Genomic DNA, 19,465 nt, shown 5'->3' with positions numbered 1-19,465 from the left:
GTGTAGAGAGAACAGAATAGAGAAGGAAAACAAAAGAAAAGTGACTGGCAGAATAGCCAAACCACATGCCACGTACGAATAAATAACAGGACAGCAAATACACATGAAAACATACAGGACTTTAAATGTAGAGCAACTGACACACTCATGGTTAATAATGCTAGCTTGGAGTGTTAACAACACGAGTACACAATCTGATCAACAGGACTTTACTTTTGGAGGAACAGCGCACGTGCCCCATTGCTTCCAACACAAAGTCAAAAGCAAGTGAAGAGCACATACTTCACTCCTCCACATTAGTGAAATCAAGTCAAACTCGTGTTTCTGCAATTGTTCTCTGATAATTGAAGATATCATTTTACTCAAATGTGATTCCTTTTTAAAGAGGTGCAAAAATAACCATGATCAGAGAAAAAGGAGTTTGTTATGCAGTTACCTTTTTTTTACCAGAAACATTCCATTCCTTGAAGATATACCCCACTTCATCTGCATGATAAAAATGGAAATGAGAAGAATGTCACAGTTTCAAAAAGCAGAGATCAAGCTAATGACACCAACGTTGTGATAACGGACTTACCACCGACATTTTAACAACCGGGAATTGAACCGACAGCAAAATTCTATCATCACTTTCGAAGCAATCATATTCTTCCTACTACATTCATTTTCCTCGAAAGAAAAAAGCTTCACACTTTATTTTTGTTTTGAGAAATCTCCCTTACTTTGTATGCTGTCTGTTTGTGTTACGTACAATAAGTGCTATATGTGTTAAATCATGAAAGTGCCGGATGAGTGGAACAGGAAGTTCATTATGAATAAAGGGTCTGTGTAAGGATTTGGGTCCTGTACATACTCCCATATACATTCTGTGGCAGCAAGTTTAACATCTGGATTCAAGAAACGATAAGGTATTGCTGGATCAACGAATAAATGTGGAAGAAGTCGAAGTTGCGGTTAATTATCTCACGTGCATAGCACAAATCAAGGTTAAGCAATTGGCTCACTCTGCCTGTCCATCAGTCTATTTCTGTGATCGAGGAAGTTCTTAATTTTGATTGAATTTTATATTATGAACATGAATTTTGTGCTCGAACATGAATTGGAACACAAACCTGCAGTTTAGTAGTACTTTGACTAATTGCATGGAATCTCATCCCGAACGCGCATGTGCACAGAGGAGTAAGGTAATTAGTTGTTCTCGTCTGTCTGCCTGTCAAGCAAAATTCAAAATCATTCCAAACAGGAAACTTACTGTTTTTAGGAACGTCACCAAGAACAGAAACAGGCATGAGAACTAATTTAGCATGTTAAATAAAGGGGTGTAAAACACGATGCATCTTCGGCGGTAAGCTTCTGGAAAGGGTTTGTTTTGTTTTATTTCTGTAGCCTTTAAAACTTTTATTTTATTTCAATCTCATTACATGTTTGAACACTGGAGAACACAAATCGACTTGTTGGCATTCCCAAAAACCTCCAGTTTAGCAGTACTTAGGCAAAATTTCATGTCATCTCAACCAATCAAATTTGCTATGCGTTCTGAGGACGGAGTAACAGTAAGTGTGACAAAAATCGTGGCGCCAAGCGCCACAACGACAGAGCTAACTTCGTCCAGAAAACCTGTCTGTTTCGCGCATCTTTTTCTCAAAGATCGTTCCAAAATCTCGTTTCTCTGAGAAGAGATGGCAGAAGGTTCAGCTGTGGACTGTTATGTTTGACCTTTCAGCTTCGTATGGTTACTATTGCACCTGTTATTCAAAGTTCACGTTTGTTTACAAACGCCAATTTATGATCGAGGAACAACTTATTTTTTTTAAATGAATGTTATACTCCAAGGTCAAAAGTTTCAGAACACCCCATTTTTCCAGTTTTTACTGAAATTTAAGCAGTTTAATGTTTCATTGTACTCTGAAATTAAAGCATAGAACAAATAAACAATAGCAGATAAAAAAAGAAATCATGGAATCATTTTGTTGAACAAAATTTAATCTAAATTTTGACTCATCAAAGTAGCCACGTTTTGCAGAAATAACAGCCGAACATACTCGTGACATTCTTTCTGCAATGGAAATTAAATATTGTTCGGAAAGTTCTTCCTAACACTGTTGCAGAAGTTCCCACAAATGTGTTGCACTTGTAGGTTGCTTTGCTTTCACCCTTCTGTCAAGTTCATTGCCTGGTGTTGGCTTAGTGGTTAGGGTGGTGGCTTGGGATCCCAGGGTCCTGAGTTCAAGCCCCATTGGCTGCTGAATTAACACCAGGGGGTTGACTCAGCCTGTCATCCTTCCGAGGTCGGCGAAATGAGTACCAGTATACTGGTCCCGGTATATGCCCCGGTTAGAATAGGTGTACCATATCCCTGTGTGTCGTAAGAGGCGACCAGGGTTGGCGTCAGGAAGGGCATCCAGCCATAAAACATTGCCTCAAGAAAAAGCAAACCCCTGCACAGCAGGGAAAAATGGCTGTAAAAACGGTCATTGTCAAGTTCATCCCAAACAAGCTCCATGGGGTTTAAGCCTGGAGACTGTGCTGGCCATTCCATGATTTGAAGCCTACCGTCTTGTTCTTTTCTTCTAAGGTAGTTCTGACATAGCCTGGAGGTATGTTTTGGGTCATTATCTTGCTGTCGGATGAACCCCTGACCAACTAGGTGTAGACCAGAGGGTATTGCATGGTGCTGAAAAATGCTGTGGTGGTTCTTTTGGTTCAGGGTGCCAGTCACTCTGTGCAAGTCGCCGACTCTGTATCCAGCAAAAGAGCCCCAGATCATCACGCTTCCTCCTCCATGTTTGACAGTTGGTGTCACACACTGAGGAACCATCCTTTCGCTTCCTCGACGGCGTTACAAAACCCCTGCGTGACGAACCGAAGATTTCAAATTTTGATTCATCAGTCCATAAGACCTTCTTCCAGTTTTCAGTAGTCCACTGGCGGTGCTTCATGGCCCAGGTAAGCCTCTTTTCTTATTTTGCCATCTTAGCAATGGCTTTCTTACTGCCACTCGACCTGTCAAACCTGCAGCTCAAAGTCTTCTCTTCACAGTTGAAACTTAGACTTCCTTACTTCGACCAGTGTTAAGCTGTGCTTGAAGCTGCTGTCCCATGAGCCGCCTATCACTCAAGCTGTTGACTCTCAGAAACTTGTCTTCTGATTGTGTTGTGGCTCTGGGACTGCCAGACCTCTTCCTGTCAGGGGTTTCCTCCAGTTTCCAAGTGCATTTTGATGTTGTAGGAAACTGTACCCACTAACACCTTGGCTTCTTTGCAATTTCTCTAAAGGAAAGACCTACACTTTTAAGGGTTATAATGGTCTGTCAGTCTTCCTTTGTTCATTGTCTTTTTCTCACCATTACGATAGCAAGATACTGACACCTACTTCCTGCAGTGCAATATTGTCCAAATAATGCTTCCATGGGTGTAGCAACACAGTCTGTTCCAACACTGCTTTTATACAGACAGAGGGTTTGTAACTAATCAACAAAAATTGGGACACCTGAAGGAATTGTTTGCATCAACTTTCAAGGCTTAATTTACTTCCATTGCTGCAGAACAGCTGCAGTTGCTAACCCATTACTTGTTCCCTAAAAAGGGCCTTTTTTAGCAACTCTGAAATTTACATTATTTTTCAGTTTTTGGTAACCTAAACTTTTTTTTACCCTCTGGCAGTTTACCACTTAGCTTTGTACCATTTCAGGTTATTCACTGGACTTGAACTGCTTAAATTTCAGTAAAAACTGAAAAATGGGGGTGTTCTAAAACTCTTGACCGGTAGAGTATCTTGAACACGAATCAGAACCTGAATCGGAAAACAAACATGTCATTTAACAGTACTGCACTTTGTCTCTGAATGTCCCAATCACATGTTTCACAGAGTCAAACAAAATTGAAAATCATTCCAAGACAGGAAACTTACTTACTGTTTTTAAGGACGTCATAAAGGACACAAACAACAGGCACGAATAACTAATGTAACGTGTTCGATCGGGTGGTATAATAGACACTGCAACAATGGTGGTAAATTCGGGAATTAATTTATTTTACAACTTTTACAATATTTATTTCATTTTATTTGAACTATATACTTGAACACTGTAGAAGGTGGGGCAAATATATTTTGTGCCGTGGCTAATAATCCCCCGTCTGCAGCATGGGTCCGTCAACCACTTGCACTGTGGGACCTGAACAGGCAAAAATTGTAAGTTGTCCCCCCCCTCCCTTAATGGGGGTTGTGCCCATGACCTGACTCTGGGGTATTACCAACACATATGCAAAATTTGGTGGAGATTGGCCCAGCGAGGTTTTTTTTTTCTAATTTTTAGACGTACACACACATACATAGAGAATTGGCTGTTTCGTCTCACCTCAAAGGGGATGTAAGACTATGGCAATGTGTGTGGCAACGTCTCTACATTTTCACTTTTAAAATGTTTTTCTTTGTAACCGCTTGCCCGATCGATGCAAAACTTCAAACATAGGAGGACTCCCTGTGGATAATATTTTATTGCTTACTTTGATGTCATACATTCACATGGTATAGCAACCATATTGGATTAAAAGAGAAAAATATGGACTTCATTTTCCCCCGAAACCACTCATTGAAAAAAAATTGAAACTTGGCATCTGTCATAAACTTCCCATGGGGTATGTAGGGTGATAACAAGGACATTATCAGTGAAGTGGTATAATTGATTGAATTTAAATCTTTATCCAAGAAAATCTAAAACTTCTTCTATCTGGTCTCTGACCAGATGTGAGTAAATGATGAAATTTATGACATTCTTAACCAATGGCAATAAACTATGTGACATAATCTAGGGTGCACGGATGATTCGGGTGTATGGGCCATATAATAGCAGTGGACCATAATAGTGGCATGCTCAGTTAATGATGGTAATGTTGTGGTTTTATAAACTGAGTGTCAAGATTGAAACACACACAGCACATAGACTCTTCGAATAGTTATTTCCATACTGAACATTAAGAATGGCACCTTCCCTATTGGGGTTATTATGCAATTAAATGTGTTGGGTTTGGTAGTTAGAATCCCCTATCAACCTGTTGGGATAATAGAGACATCAGCGCATTATGACGTGTACCATGACTACTGTCATCACGGTGTGCGTGTTTTACTGGCATGACATTCAACGTGTGCGAATAACACCAGCATTCTGGAACGCATGCCAAATTCTCAAATTCCCATTTATTGTTTAAAGCCACACAAAGTCCTTGTGTGTCTGTTCGTCTGTATGGATGTCTACCCGATAACGTAATTTATTACAGTCTACCCCTGTACTGTATTTTGTTTTGCTAATCCCTGTTCATTCCCCTCCACTTACACATGACTGGTAAACGGACCAGCACACGACCCAGCCTCCCTGAAATAATTGCCCCATTCCCTGACTTTGTGCCATGGACATATTTGGATGTGTGGGGTTCGTCCCGGGTGCATGGGGGTAAAAAGGGATTTCCCCCATATTAAATGCAGAGTTCCCCTTTGGGCAACAGCCGGAAAGACCAAATGAGTGAATATCCGGGCGGGCAGCATAATGGGCGGGGCTGCGGGGGAATCCTCCAATGGCTGGCATGGGGCCTCTCGTAAGATCTTACGCGGCCAGTAGCTTGTCCCACGGTGCCGCGGAAGATCTGACATGTGGCTCGTTCACCCCACCTGCCCCAGGGGCTATATAGCTGCACCGAGTGCCTGGTTCGCTCTCTCGCTCTGTCTGTCTCGCTCTGTCTCTGTCTCTGTCTCTGTCTCTGTCTCGTGTGTGTGTGTGTGTGTGTGTGTGTGTGTGTGTGTGTGTGTGTGTGTGTGTGTCTCTGTGTGTGTGTGTGTGTCTGTGTGTGTGTGTGTGTCTGTCCTCTGTGTGTGTGTGTGTCTGTCCTCTGTGTGTGTGTGTGTGTCTGTCTGTCTCTGTGCTCTGTGTGTGTGTGTGTGTCGCTGTTCTCTGATCCCTCTCCTCTCCTCTCCTCTCCTCTCCTCTCCTCTCCTCTCCTCTCCTCTCTTCTCCTCTCCTCTCTTCTCCTCTCTTCTCTTCTCCTCTCTTCTCCTCTCTTCTCCTCTCTTCTCCTCTCTTCTCCTCTCTTCTCCTCTCTTCTCCTCTCTTCTCCTCTCTTCTCCTCTCTTCTCCTCTCTTCTCCTCTCTTCTCCTCTCTTCTCCTCTCTTCTCCTCTCTTCTCCTCTCTTCTCCTCTCTTCTCCTCTCTTCTCCTCTCTTCTCCTCTCTTCTCCTCTCTTCTCCTCTCTTCTCCTCTCTTCTCCTCTCTTCTCCTCTCTTCTCCTCTCTTCTCCTCTCTTCTCCTCTCTTCTCCTCTCTTCTCCTCTCTTCTCCTCTCTTCTCCTCTCTTCTCCTCTCTTCTCCTCTCTTCTCCTCTCTTCTCTTCTCCTCTCTTCTCCTCTCTTATCCTCTCTTCTCTTCTCTTCTCCTCTCTTTTCTTCTCTTCTCTTCTCTTCTCTTCTCTTCTCTTCTCTTCTCTTCTCTTCTCTTCTCTTCTCTTCTCTTCTCTTCTCTTCTCTTCTCTTCTCTTCTCCTCTCCTCTCCTCTCTATATCTATCTCTATCTCTATCTCTATCTCTATCTCTATATCTCTATCTCTATCTCTATCTATCTCTCTCATTTCTGCCCTGTTCCCAGACGTTCTGCGTCGCACTCGTTTCCTTCCTGGTCCTGAACACTCTACCTCGCCCTCGCTTCTTCCCTGGTCCTGGACGCTTTGGTTGGTGCTACCGACGGAGCTCGTGGACCCTCAATTATGGAGAGAAGTGTTGGGGCCATTCCGGAGAACAGTACCAAGTTGGGGAGGGTGACGGTGATGCACCTACCGGTAGGCTGAGCCCACCCTGCCCCTCCCAATTTGTCTCTCCACGTGGGGTGTGTGTGTGTGGTCTGATGGGTACCCTGTTTTGTTATCCGGTAGGTAAGGCATAGATTAAGCTAAGTCTGCAACTTGTGCATTTTCTTTCCCTTTTTGTAAATACACCTCTTGACTGCATTTCCCCTTTTCCTGCCCTGGTTGCCTCTATGACACCATTAAAACCCTTGAGTTCACTTCCCTTCTCTCCATACCCCTCATTGCTTATTGTGAATAAATTATTCTTGTTATATTTTCAATCTGCCTGTGGTTTTACTTTCTTCCATTGGTCCAGCAATGTCCGTATGTAGATTAGCCGGGAAGTTATAATTCCCCAACTAATTAGCTCTCATATCAGTCCGGCATTGTGCTGGCGATAAGCTCAGCCACATTAATCAAGATCCAATAAAGATAACAGCAGCACAATCGCTGAGGGCATGATTCCATGAAGGAGATCACATGTTGGGTTGGGTAGTTAGCACCCCCTCTCAACTGGTTGGGATAATCGAGACATCAGCGCAGGATGGCGTGTACCGTGACTGATGTCATCACGTAGGGTGCGTGTGTTTTACTGCCATAGCGTTCAACGTGTGTGAATAACACCAGCATTCTGAAACACGCACCAAATTCTCCAATTCCCATTTATTGTTTAAAGCCCCACAAGATCCTTTATCTGTTCATCTGTATGGACATCTACCTTGTAATGTAATTTAATGCAATCTACCCCTGTACTGTATTTCGTTTTCCTAATCCCTGTTCATTCCCCGCCACCTAAACATGACTGGTAAATGTACCATGACACTCCCCAGCCTCCCTGAAATAAATGCCCATTTCCCTGGCTTTGGGCCATGGACATTTTTGGACGTGTGCGGTTCATCCCAGGTGCATGGGGGTAAAAATGGATATCTCCCATGTTAAGTGCAGATCTCCGCTCGGGGTGACAGCGAGGACGAAATAAGGGAATATCCGGGCAGGCAGCAGAATGGGCGGGGCTGCAGGGGAATCCTCCATTGGATGGCATGGGCTCATCCCGTAAGATCTGACGTAGCCCAATAGCTGGTCCCACACCGCCTTAGAAGATCTGACATGTGGCTCATTGACCCCGTCTGCTCCAGGGGTTATAAAGCGTGCTCGATGCCTAGTTCCCTCTCCCTCTGCCTTGGTCGTCACACGCTCTCTCTGCCCTGGTCGTATGTATATATATATATATTTATATATATATATATATATATATATATATATATATATATATATACATATATATATATATACATATATATATACACATATATATACACATATATATATATATATACATATATATACATACACATATATATACACACATATATATATATATATATATATATATTTATATATATATATATATATATATATATATATATATATATATATACATATATATATATATACATATATATATACACATATATATACACATATATATACACATACATACACACATACACATCTCGGTCCCGGACACTATGCATCGTACTCATTTCTGCCCTGGTCCCATACGCTCTGCATCACTCTCGCTTCTTCTCTGGTCCTGGACGCTTTGGGTCGTACTCCCAACAGAGCTCGTGGACCCTCAGTTGTGGGGAGCAGTGTCGGGGCCATTCCGGAGAGCGGTACTAAGTTGGGGAGGGTGACGCTGACATACATACCGGTAGGCTGAGGCCTCCCTACCCCTCCCAATTTGTCTCCCTGTGTGTGTGTGGTCTGATGGGTACCCTGTTTTGTTCTCTGGTAGGTAAGGCATAGATCAAGGTAAGTCTGCAACTTGTACATTCTTTCCCTTTTTGTAAATACACCTCTTGGTTGCTTTTCATTGCATGATTCCCCGAAGGAGATCTCCATCTCCCGGAAAGTGCAGCACCTGCAGCACAGAACGATGGGCGGGCACCGCTACAACAGCCCGACATGATTCTTTTAATGGATCAACTCATGAAAAAAATGGAAGCAATGAGCGGTGATATGCAAATGATGAGCAAAAACAACAGGGCCAGTAAGCAAATGATGGGCAATGGAATCGAGGCCGATATGCAAGCAATGAGCCATGATATGAATGGCAGAATGGACGCAATGAAGGGTGAGATGAGACGTGAGATGGGTGAAGCGATGGGCATGGAATTGCTTGCGGTGTGGCAGGAGGTATGGGAATGTGCGAGTGATGTCCGGGGGGAAATGAAGGAGAGAGAGGTCAGGCTGATGGGGGAGATAGGGAACATAAGGGCTCAGGTTGAAGGACTCAGACAAGTGGTAGAAGGACTTACGGTCAGAAAAAAATGAATTAAAAGAACAGATTAAGGAAAATCCCGACACAATAGAATAATTTAGAAATGCTCGGAGGGAAACGAAGGGGAATTCGAAGCTGTAAAGAGGGAATGTAAAACGCGTCATGACGAGATGACAAAGACTATTAGGGAAATGGGTGAGGTAATGGAGGGCAAAGAACAGGCCATGAAAGAACACATACACAAGGTCAAACATAAAATGTAGACGGTAAAGGTAGTGTTGGAGGAAGAAGTGCACCGGGAGATAACGAGTGTGAAAGAGGAGGTGGAAGACATTAAAGATGAGGTAAACAAAATTAAGGAGGAACAAGTAGAGATAGGGAGTAGAGTGAAGGAGGAGATCTTGGAATGTATGCAAACGTTATGTTCACAGCGTGATTCTGTGATGGCCTCGATTCCCGGTAGGTCTGGGGATACCCCCACCCTCGTACCCCTGTTACTCCGAGTCTGCAACAGTATTTTTGTTTAAGCACGAGGCGAGACTGTGCGCTCAATGAGTGCTGTTCTAGTTTAATATAGTAGGATATGTATACCTACAGCAAAATATACTAGCTTAGCATGGTATATCACAGAACCATTCCAAGTTGTACCTTTTGCAGCATTTATCACCAAATTCTGTCACATGGATTGCTAACATGGAGTAAACTGAAACAAATAATTATCCTCATTTTCATAAAAATTTGAAGTCAACATATTCTGCTCTCCACATACGTGATGGATTTCTAGGCTACAGTAAATCCTTGTTTTAAGCAGGGGGAAGGAGGGGTTATGTTTCCTCTCACCTTTAAACTAATGCGTCATATACTGTTGCAGCTTACCGGAATCACCCTCGCTCGCAGTACAAAACCAAAACGTTCACTACCCCATTGTATTTTTGGCGCATTTATTTACTTGGCGAATACTAGACTCGGTAACGCCATAACGTCTGCCCAATGACGACGTGAACTCTCACCTCGACCAAGCTTATCTAAATCCTCCACTTACTGTGTCAAAGACATCACTTTCCACGACTTTTTTTGCAAAATTGGTTCACCACGAGCAACAATTTTCCTCTTGGTTGCCATCGTTAAAATCATGAGGGGCAATAATAACTGAAAACAAAGTTGAAACCGTGTATATATATATATATATATATATATATATATATATATATATATATATATATATATATATATATATATATATATATATATAATATATATATATATATATAATATATATATATATATATATAATATATATATATATATATATATATATATATATATATATATATATATATATATATATATATCCTCTCTGCGCAAGCGTCATTGGGATGAATTCAGAAGCAAAGTACTGCTAAACTACCGGTTCGTTTTCCGATTAGTATTCAAAATATAACATTCTACTGAAAATAAGTTGTTCATCGATCATAAACTGACATTTGTAGAGAGGACAGAGAGACCGAAGTGAATCTATTGCTGAAATAACTGCTGACTTCTCTTCCCATAAGTAATTAGTGTCCTGAGCTCTCTGGACAGGAAGCTGAAGGTCACACAATAACCCCACAGTGTGCCATCTTCCATCAACTTAAGGTCATGTGGCATGTACTTCACTTGGTAGTAAAGCTGTTCACTAAAACTTTTGATCAAGGCACGTGTCTAGAAATAAAACGGCTCAAGTACCAATTTAAGCTACCCAATAGTCTTTTTAAACCACATTCAGTATTTGATACAGACAATCAAAAATAAAGCTGGAAGGATGACTAACATTGTTAACCATAAATATTATGTGCTGGTGTTTTTGGTTGCCAAGTGCCATACCTTCTAGAAAAGCCTGCACGGTTCGATCCACACTGTAATCAAAGTGTTGAAGGATAAGCAAAACCTCATTCTTACTTCTCATGGGAACAATTGTACGCACAGCGGTCACCTGCTCACACAGTCAATCAAAGCAAAGAAATAGTTTGTACAGTTTATTGCAGCTTCTTTATCCTGTGGAATTTGCACAATGCACGATTTCAATCAATTTGTGAAAAAGCCGTAGAAGTTCACAAGTTGGTTGGCTCGGACCAGTTTGTGAAAGCCAAAGCAAAAAAAAAAGTGATCAAAAAGAAAGAAAGTCAGTACCACTGGAAGATGGAAGGATGAGTCTTTAATGGCCACAAATATTCTCACCTCCTTGGGGTTAACCGGGGAAAATTATTGGTCTAAGCCTTTCATGAACTGGCTGGCCCAGTCTGACATGCAACTAAGTCGGTTATGGCAGGAATTTGTCATTTGTCCATGGTACCAGCGATAGCTCACCTACTCTTCACAAAGGACACCATGAGATATTTAACGTCCATCAACTAATGTCAGCAGACAGGATGCCATGATTTACATCCATCCGGGGGACGGCACACACATTGACGCCTCGACACGAGGATGACAGTTTATAGCTGGGCCCAGATTCAAACCCAGGCTGCATTGCTCAGAGGCTGATGTGCATACCTACCTGCCACAATCACATCAATGGAACGGCAATGGAGTGCATTACGTACTGTTGCATTTGCAAGTGTAGCCATGTCACGCAGAACCACCGACACAAAAAGAGCTTGGCCAAAAACCAATGGACACCAAGGAACGTTAAATGAGCACATTTTGTTCTGGATTATTTACATTATTTCTACCCATTACCTCGATCACCAAACATCCATTTGAGTTGAACGCTGTTACAGAAAAATTATATGCTTGAAAAGGACAAATAATGTGCACAGCATCAATATGGTGAAATAACAAGAAATAATAAAAAGTTGGTGAAAACAACAACACAACAAATTGAGAAATATTGGTGAACTAGAATGGCACTCGGTAGAGCACACAGCACTCGGTGGAGTGTCAGGCTGAACAGTTTATGTTTTGCATCGCAATGATGGGCTGGATCTGCATCCGGACTTCAATCAACATCTAATCTGCTTATTCTTGTCACGTACCAAAAATCATCCACACCTTTTTGAGATATCATGCTGCATATCGTTTTTGGCCCTATCTCTCAACGGTGAAGAATCACTTTTAAAAGTTCTAGTATCCAGATCCAGATAAGGATCTTCGCCAAATCTAATCAATTCGCCCTTGTCACACACCCAGCCCATCTACCAAGTTTCGTCCGAATCCGTCAAAAACGTTTTTGATATATCGTGCGAAACAGTATCGTTTTTGCCCATAATCTCTGAATGGTGAAGAATCAGTTAAAAATTCTCGTATCCAGATGCAGATCTTCAACAGAACCGAATCAATTCTTCCTTGTCACACTCCAGCCTGTCCACCAAGTTTCGTTTGAACGTGTCCATAATTTTTTGAGATATCCTGCTCACAGACAGACAGACAGACAGATAGACAGACACACAAACGGGTGTAAACATAATCTCTGTCCACCGGTAATAACTCGGAGATGATGAGTCAAGTAATTGCAGAAGATTCCTGCAAGTACTTTGTAAGCAACAGGAAACCATTTTAATATAATGATGGTACGAAAGAGCTAATTGGCTTACTTTTTCCTTAATGTTCTCTTGATTGCTGGTCTGAGCCAAGACAACACCGGTCCTCATGTCGAACATCATGCCCGAGGGATCTTAGGGAACACGAATGCCATGCACGCCATATGGAATAAATAAATAAAAACACATCACAATGCCAATGTACAAACCATACTCAATGTACGAGAATAATGTACACATCTACTCTCCCTCTTGTGTCCGTTCTTTGTCAGCTGAACGTCGATGCTGCTCCAGCAGTTTCATGGCAAGGATTGTACTGGGCAGGGGGAAGGTTGCGTCTGCCTTCCCAGCATTGTCAGGGCAGGAATTTGCAAGTTGTTCAGGATGCCGGCGATAGCTCGCCTACTCTTCACGAAAGACACCACGTTGGATCTTTGACGTCCACCTACCAATGCTGGCAGAGGGGACACTCGAACCCAGGCTTTCATGGACTAACTCTGCATCATCCTGCACGAAGTTGGACTTCAGACCCAAAACCTTCAACACCGTCACGTTCTCACATCACATGTCGTCGTCATGGAACACAACCACACACAACCACACGTCGATGTGTGTCGGTTTTGATCCCACAGCAACAACCTCGTGAAACATCCAGGTACTGGTAGGCTTCTGCCTTCCGCTGAGACTGTCGAAAATTTAACGATTAATTAATGAAATCCCGTTAATGAGCTCCAGCATGCAGTGCCTGCCCATTAGGAACGGCATGAAATCGGTCACGCAACCTTTTCAACATCCTCACCTTTCGCCTTTTTCCGCGACATTGCGGGAGGGAAAGAGGGACCGTGAGACGAGGGCACTGAGAAACGTGTTACAAGACAGCAAGCTCAAGAAGAACGATCGCTGAAAGACTCCTCCTGCACCCGCGTCGAATGGACGAAATAGGTCGGATCAACATGCGCTGGAAGAAAGACGAAATGGTTTTCTTCTCGTTACGACACGTCTTCTTCTTCTTCTGTGCAATGATAACTCCTTTTGCCTTCGTCTTGCTTGTCTTGCCCCCTTTTGCGCCTGAGCCCGCCTGTTGTTACACAGACGACAGCAAATCTTTAATAATAAAGACGCCCACAGGGCATAACTGCAACGCTTTGTGAGCGTTAATTTCGAAACGTTCTGCCCTAAGAGCATCCCACGCACACAAAACGGTATACAAACTTAATCCGGCTGCGCATATTTGCGTTTCGTTGTCAATTTATCACCGACCTGAACTATTTCATGTCAGACATATGAAAGCAAACATCGTGAGGAATAATTTAAAGCGAATAATCATACAATGGCCGTTTCCAAGGTGTTTAATACAGTGCTGTGCTCGGCTCGATGTGCGCGCGCCTTGCAAATGGCTCGACCCACGGGATCATCGGTAGATCCCTACACCGAGCAATTAGGAGGGAGCGCACAAATCGGAGCGTCCTCTTCGCTCCGGGCTCTTCACAGCTGCCTTTGCGACTCCCTGAGAGCTGAAAGCTCTCTCACCGAGCGTCCTGAGTTTGTTTGTTCTTTAGTACACAAAGTCGAGTCTCATGGAAGAAGGAAAACATTGAACTGATTAGTCCAAAAGGAACAGGAGAGTGAGGTGGTGGGACACCAACAGTGAGGTTAAAGGATAAAAGAGATTAATAGGAGACTTGGACAAATAATGAGTGTGGCATGTGCGTCGATCGCTACTTAAAAGTGTGGAGGGGACATTACAAGTGCAAATCACGGAGACAATACAGTGATGACTGGGCAGGTCTAGCCCCCCAGAGTGGTCTTAACATATGGGCATGCTGGACAGGTGCCCAGGGCCCCATGATTTTAGGGGCCCCATGAATTGAGCGTGCCACGACTAAATTATGTAAAATATATACATACATATATATATATATATATATATATATATATATATATATTCATATATATATATATATATATATATATATATATATATATATATATATATATATATATATATATATATATATACATACATATATATATATATTGTTACGGTTGTGGAAATTCGCGAACCACCATTCAGGTCCCGTAGGTGAGATATCTCTGTAAGTACATGTGTAGTTAGCCCCAAACCCGTTGTTTAGAGGGAATTAATGTGATTCATTCGGGCTGCGACGCTTTGAGATAGCCGTTTTTCTGTTCTATCTTTATTTTGAACCAACCACGCTCCAACCATCACACAACAACAACAACGCCAACAGCCACGATCTTTACCTTCACAACTCGCTCCTGCAAACATCGCATCACCGCCATTCCAAACGGCACCATGGCCATAAACCACCACCATAAACCATCCACCACCTTCAGCTCTTCTTCTGCGGCCATTCCCGCACCACCTGTGAGCACCAAACGTCGGGCTGTCTTGGGCTCGTTCAAGATACGCGCCGAGCCGCGAGTGCAAAATGCGGCCTTTCCGAGGAGAATTCGGATCAGGAATGCTACACGCCCACTTCTGATCCGTCCAATCAGCAAGCGCGGGGCGGTTTGGCCCCGCCTCCAGGCGCGTCTGCGTGGAATCGAGATATGCAAATTCTAGGATCAGGGGAGATTCACACCCCTTTTCCTCCGTCCAATGGGCGAGCGTGGCTCCACCCCCGAGCTCATCCTGATCCGGAAATTTGCATATGGGTTCTCCTGCCGGCCTATAAAGCGCCGAGCGCAAGGCGAATCTGGAGAGAGTCAGTTTGGAAGAGCGGAGCAGAGTGGAGTCAGGAGGCGAGGGCGTCCCGGTGGTTTTTGGCAGTCGGCTGAGGAGAATTGGGGGAAGAGTCCGAGGAGCTCGGGTCTGAGGCAAGGAAGACGTCGGTCGGCGACGAGGTCGCGGTGGAATCGCTCGTCACGGGACCCAAGCAAGCCAGCTATACTCTTTCCCCAAAGCATCAACAATTCCCCCTTTCCCCCGCGCTGAGATAGTGTGAAAAGGGGGCCCCGTTCCCACCCCACTCCAAGCGGTGCCAACGAAACCCGCGAAGGAGCACGAAGTCGGGGCACCGCCGCGTTGCCACATTTGCGGCTCATCATGAAGACGCGGGTAGGACCCACCCGGTCTCGCGGACCTGACCGCTCCTTCAGGTCCCGCGCAAATATTGGCCCACAGGCCCCGTCTGCCCCCTTGTCTTTTAAGGTTGCCTTTTCTTTTGCTTTTGAGTAAATGTGTGTCGGCGCCGTCTGTGAAGTAAAACTGTTAAGTGTTGCCGTGTGTCGGTCTTAGTCGGTAGTATCTCTGCGTCATTGTTTCTTTTGTAGCATTTGATATATGTGCCTTCTGTTTGGCTGTATATGTGTGCTCTCCGTGCGCCGCGGAATAAATGTGCATCATGTTGAACTGTTTTCCCGTTTCGCTTCGTCTTCTTTAATTGAATCTCCATCTTGCTTCACGTAAAGGGTTGGTAGTGGGCTTAATACGCCCGATAATTCATCGGAACCGTCGAGGCTGACGAGAACACCGCTCGATTATCCCGATAGTACGGAACGGATCGCTTAAGCGGCCCGTGTCCGGAGTCGACCTGCGGCGAGGTGCGATCGCCCGGTCTACCAGCCGCGTGGGTACTTAGGTAGGTCGAGTTTGGCAAACAACCCTATCCCACGCGGGTGGCCGATTGGCACGATCGTGGTGAGGCCGAAAGGCCCACCCGTGACTGGCTCCCGGCGTTGGTCCGAGAGGGTCACGACAGAATTGTCCGTCCGGTGGGCGACGTGCCGCGATTCGAGTCATGTGGCTGTTCGCACGCCAGCGGGCACGAATTCGCAATATATATATATATATATATATATATATATATATATATATATATATATATATATATATATATATATATATACATATATATATATACATATATATATATATATATATACATATATATATATATATATATATATATACACATATATATACACATATATATATATATATATATATATATATATATATATATATACACATATATATACACATATATATACATATATATATACACATATATATACACATATATATACATATATATACATATATACATATACGTAGCCTTGTCGAACAGACATTAATTCTTTCCGGGTGGACAATTCCTTGAGCAGAAATGAAGGAAAAGAACTGCAACAGACGAGGAGAAAATTAGCAAACTTCCAAAGTTATCAGCTTGTTTCACCCCTGGTGCAACGGCTACTGCTCCCCCGGACACAGCATCAACATGTACGTCCACTCCTGCAAGCACTTCTACATCCAATCTTCTGGTTCCAGACGCACCATTGTCTAGTCCTGCTGCTGGGGATGTTCCGCAAGAAGAAACACATGAATCCTTAACGGCAAAGGACAATGTGATTCACCTCCTGACAGATTCAGGACTATGATAGCACAGTGGATTGCTGGATTCGCAATGGGCCGGCATCGGATCAGAATCATGATTGCGACCTTTCAAACTCCAGCCGAGTGTATGGTGGAGGAGAAAGAACGCAGACAAGGTATTCATCAAAGGTAGTATTCAAATGTGAACTGTGGAATGGCGAGTCTACAAAACACAAACGGCTGCTCTATTCACCATCCCAAGGTTGTTTGTACCGCTTTGCACGTCGCCTGCTGTCCAAGAATGAATCCCCCTTTTGCTACATCAGGATCCAATGATTGGAAACACAGCAACGTTATCATCGAACACGAAAATGGAGAAGAACATCGCAGGTGCATGATGGCATAATTCGATTCGGCAGAAAGAAACTGGGTGTGTGGATTCTGCATTGCTCAAACATCATCGTTCAGAGCAGGAGTACTGGCATAAATTGTTGACACTTGCGGTTTGTGTCTTCCGCTTTCTTGCCTCCAGAGAGTTGGCTTTTCGTGCAGAGAATCAAACCATTGGGTCGATAAAAACCGGAAACTTTCTAGGTATTCTAGAATTGTCGAGTGAATTTGACCCTTTATTGGAAGAGCATCTCAAAGTACACGGAAATGCTGGAAATGGGAACCAATCATATCTATCGGATTTATTTGTGAAGGATTTATTCAATCAATGGGACAACATGTACTTACTCAAAGTACTCTTCAATAAGTAGTGTTGATTCCATTCCAGACATCTCACATATTGATCAACTGACATTTACTGTCCCGTACATTGATGGATATGAGCCAGCAGAGTTTGAACTGGCTTTTGCTCATGTGCGTGGAAAATGACATCCTGAAGAACGTTGACTTCCAAGCAATTGTAAAACAATTCTCTGCAAAGAAATGTCAGAAACGTTTGTGTTGAATAATTCTTGCTTTACCAATTAATTGTATGTTTAAACATTTGTGTTGATTCTTGCTTTATCCAATTAATTATACGTTTAATTTTACCGAAGGTTTTAGTTTTCATTCCAGTGGGTGGGTGGGTAGGGGCCCCAGTACATTGCTTTGCCCAGGACCTACAATGCTGTTAAGATGGCCTGGCTAGCCCTGCAAACTGTTGATTAGAGACACTCTTTCCTACCTGTAGTTCGTTCTGAACATTTAATCCGACCACCTTTTCCACGTTCCTTTGAAAAGTAATAAAATGGGGCGCTTTTAATTTCGAGCTTCTTGTTGGTGCCAAAGTTTATTATTGTACTCAAAAAACAGATGTAAACGTGTATTTGATACTTTTACTTTACATCCGATTATTCTTCAAAACCTGCAAACGTGTAAACCCGAGGGAGTTGGATTAGCTCACTGTCCAGACTGATGATGCCTGCGGTGAGTCCGCCTTTTGAGGACCCTTGACAGTCTAATTACACATCCATTTCCGATGAAACAATAACTAAGTAATCTTCTCTCACCTGAAAATTCCGCTACGTGCGAGCAAAAAGGCTCCATTGGAAGATAACTTGAAGCAACGCAGCACTGCAGGAGAAATGTCTCTCCGTATCCAGTACTCAGACACAAGTAACACAATTTCAGCGCGTGCACACACCGTGCAGTACGTGCTTCTCCAACTAATAACATGCAGCACATGCGCAAGCCGATACTGCTCTCCTTCATTAAATTTTAGTAAAAGAGACCGGTATCAGAATAAATACTAAGAAATACCATATGTCGCTTCGCTGACGGGAATACGAAAAGAGGGGTGGGAGAGAGAGATAGAGAGAGAGAGAGAGAGAGCGCAAGAGAGAGAGCGCAAGAGAGAGAGCGCAAGAGAGAGAAAAAAAAAGAGAGAGAAAAAAAAAGAGAGAGAAAAAGAGAGAGAGAGAAAGAGAGAAAGAGAGAAAAAAAGAGAGAGAAAGAGAGAAAGAGAGAAAGAGAGAAAGAGAGAAAGAGAGAAAGAGAGAAAGAGAGAAAGAGAGAAAGAGAGAAAGAGAGAAAGAGAGAAAGAGAGAAAGAGAGAAAGAGAGAAAGAGAGAAAGAGAGAAAGAGAGAAAGAGAGAAAGAGAGAGAGAGAGAGAGAGAGAGAGAGAGAGAGAGAGAGAGAGAGAGAGAGAGAGAGAGAGAGAGAGAGAGAGAGGATAATGTTATGTTATGCTTTATAACCACACACACACACACACACACACACACACACACACACACACACACACACACACACACACACACACACACACACACACACACACACACACACACACACACACACACACACACACACACACACACACACATGCACGGGATCTGAGCACTTTGAGGTATTTACGTCATAGACACGTTCCTGAAAAACATCATTTAAATCGAACTTCAAAATCCCATTGACTTTTAAAATATATTAAAGGGGAATGCGTTCCTGACAGAAAAAAATAATTGAGTGGAAATTTTCCAAAGTTGCTTCACTCACCCTAATCCGTTGC

General features: G+C 43.1%; 1 protein-coding gene across 3 annotated transcripts in view; it reads right to left on the bottom strand.

Moving 5' to 3' along the window:
- Nucleotides 1-19,465, bottom strand: part of LOC147032900 (spermatogenesis-associated serine-rich protein 2-like) — a 93,567-nt gene that overhangs the window by 40,966 nt on the left and 33,136 nt on the right. For 2 of the 3 annotated variants that reach the window (XM_085870908.1, XM_085870909.1), the window contains exons 2-4: nt 12,683-12,762; nt 10,974-11,082; nt 437-486 (exon numbers count right to left, since the gene is read on the bottom strand). In XM_085870908.1, coding sequence (XP_085727034.1) covers nt 437-486; nt 10,974-11,082; nt 12,683-12,751 — 228 coding nt within the window. In that variant the 5' untranslated portion in view covers nt 12,752-12,762. Of the gene's footprint in view, nt 1-436; nt 487-10,973; nt 11,083-12,682; nt 12,763-13,427; nt 13,730-19,465 lie in introns of those variants that run through there. The other variant, XM_085870907.1, reaches the window with a different exon arrangement.

Source organism: Eptatretus burgeri, chromosome 2 (assembly GCF_056783735.1).
Source record: "Eptatretus burgeri isolate ZD-2024b chromosome 2, Ebu_testis_v1, whole genome shotgun sequence".
NCBI classification, from domain to species: Eukaryota; Metazoa; Chordata; class Myxini; order Myxiniformes; family Myxinidae; genus Eptatretus; species Eptatretus burgeri.
The sequence above is the reverse complement of the archived record's forward strand: the minus strand, read 5'-3'. Positions and strand labels throughout refer to the sequence as shown.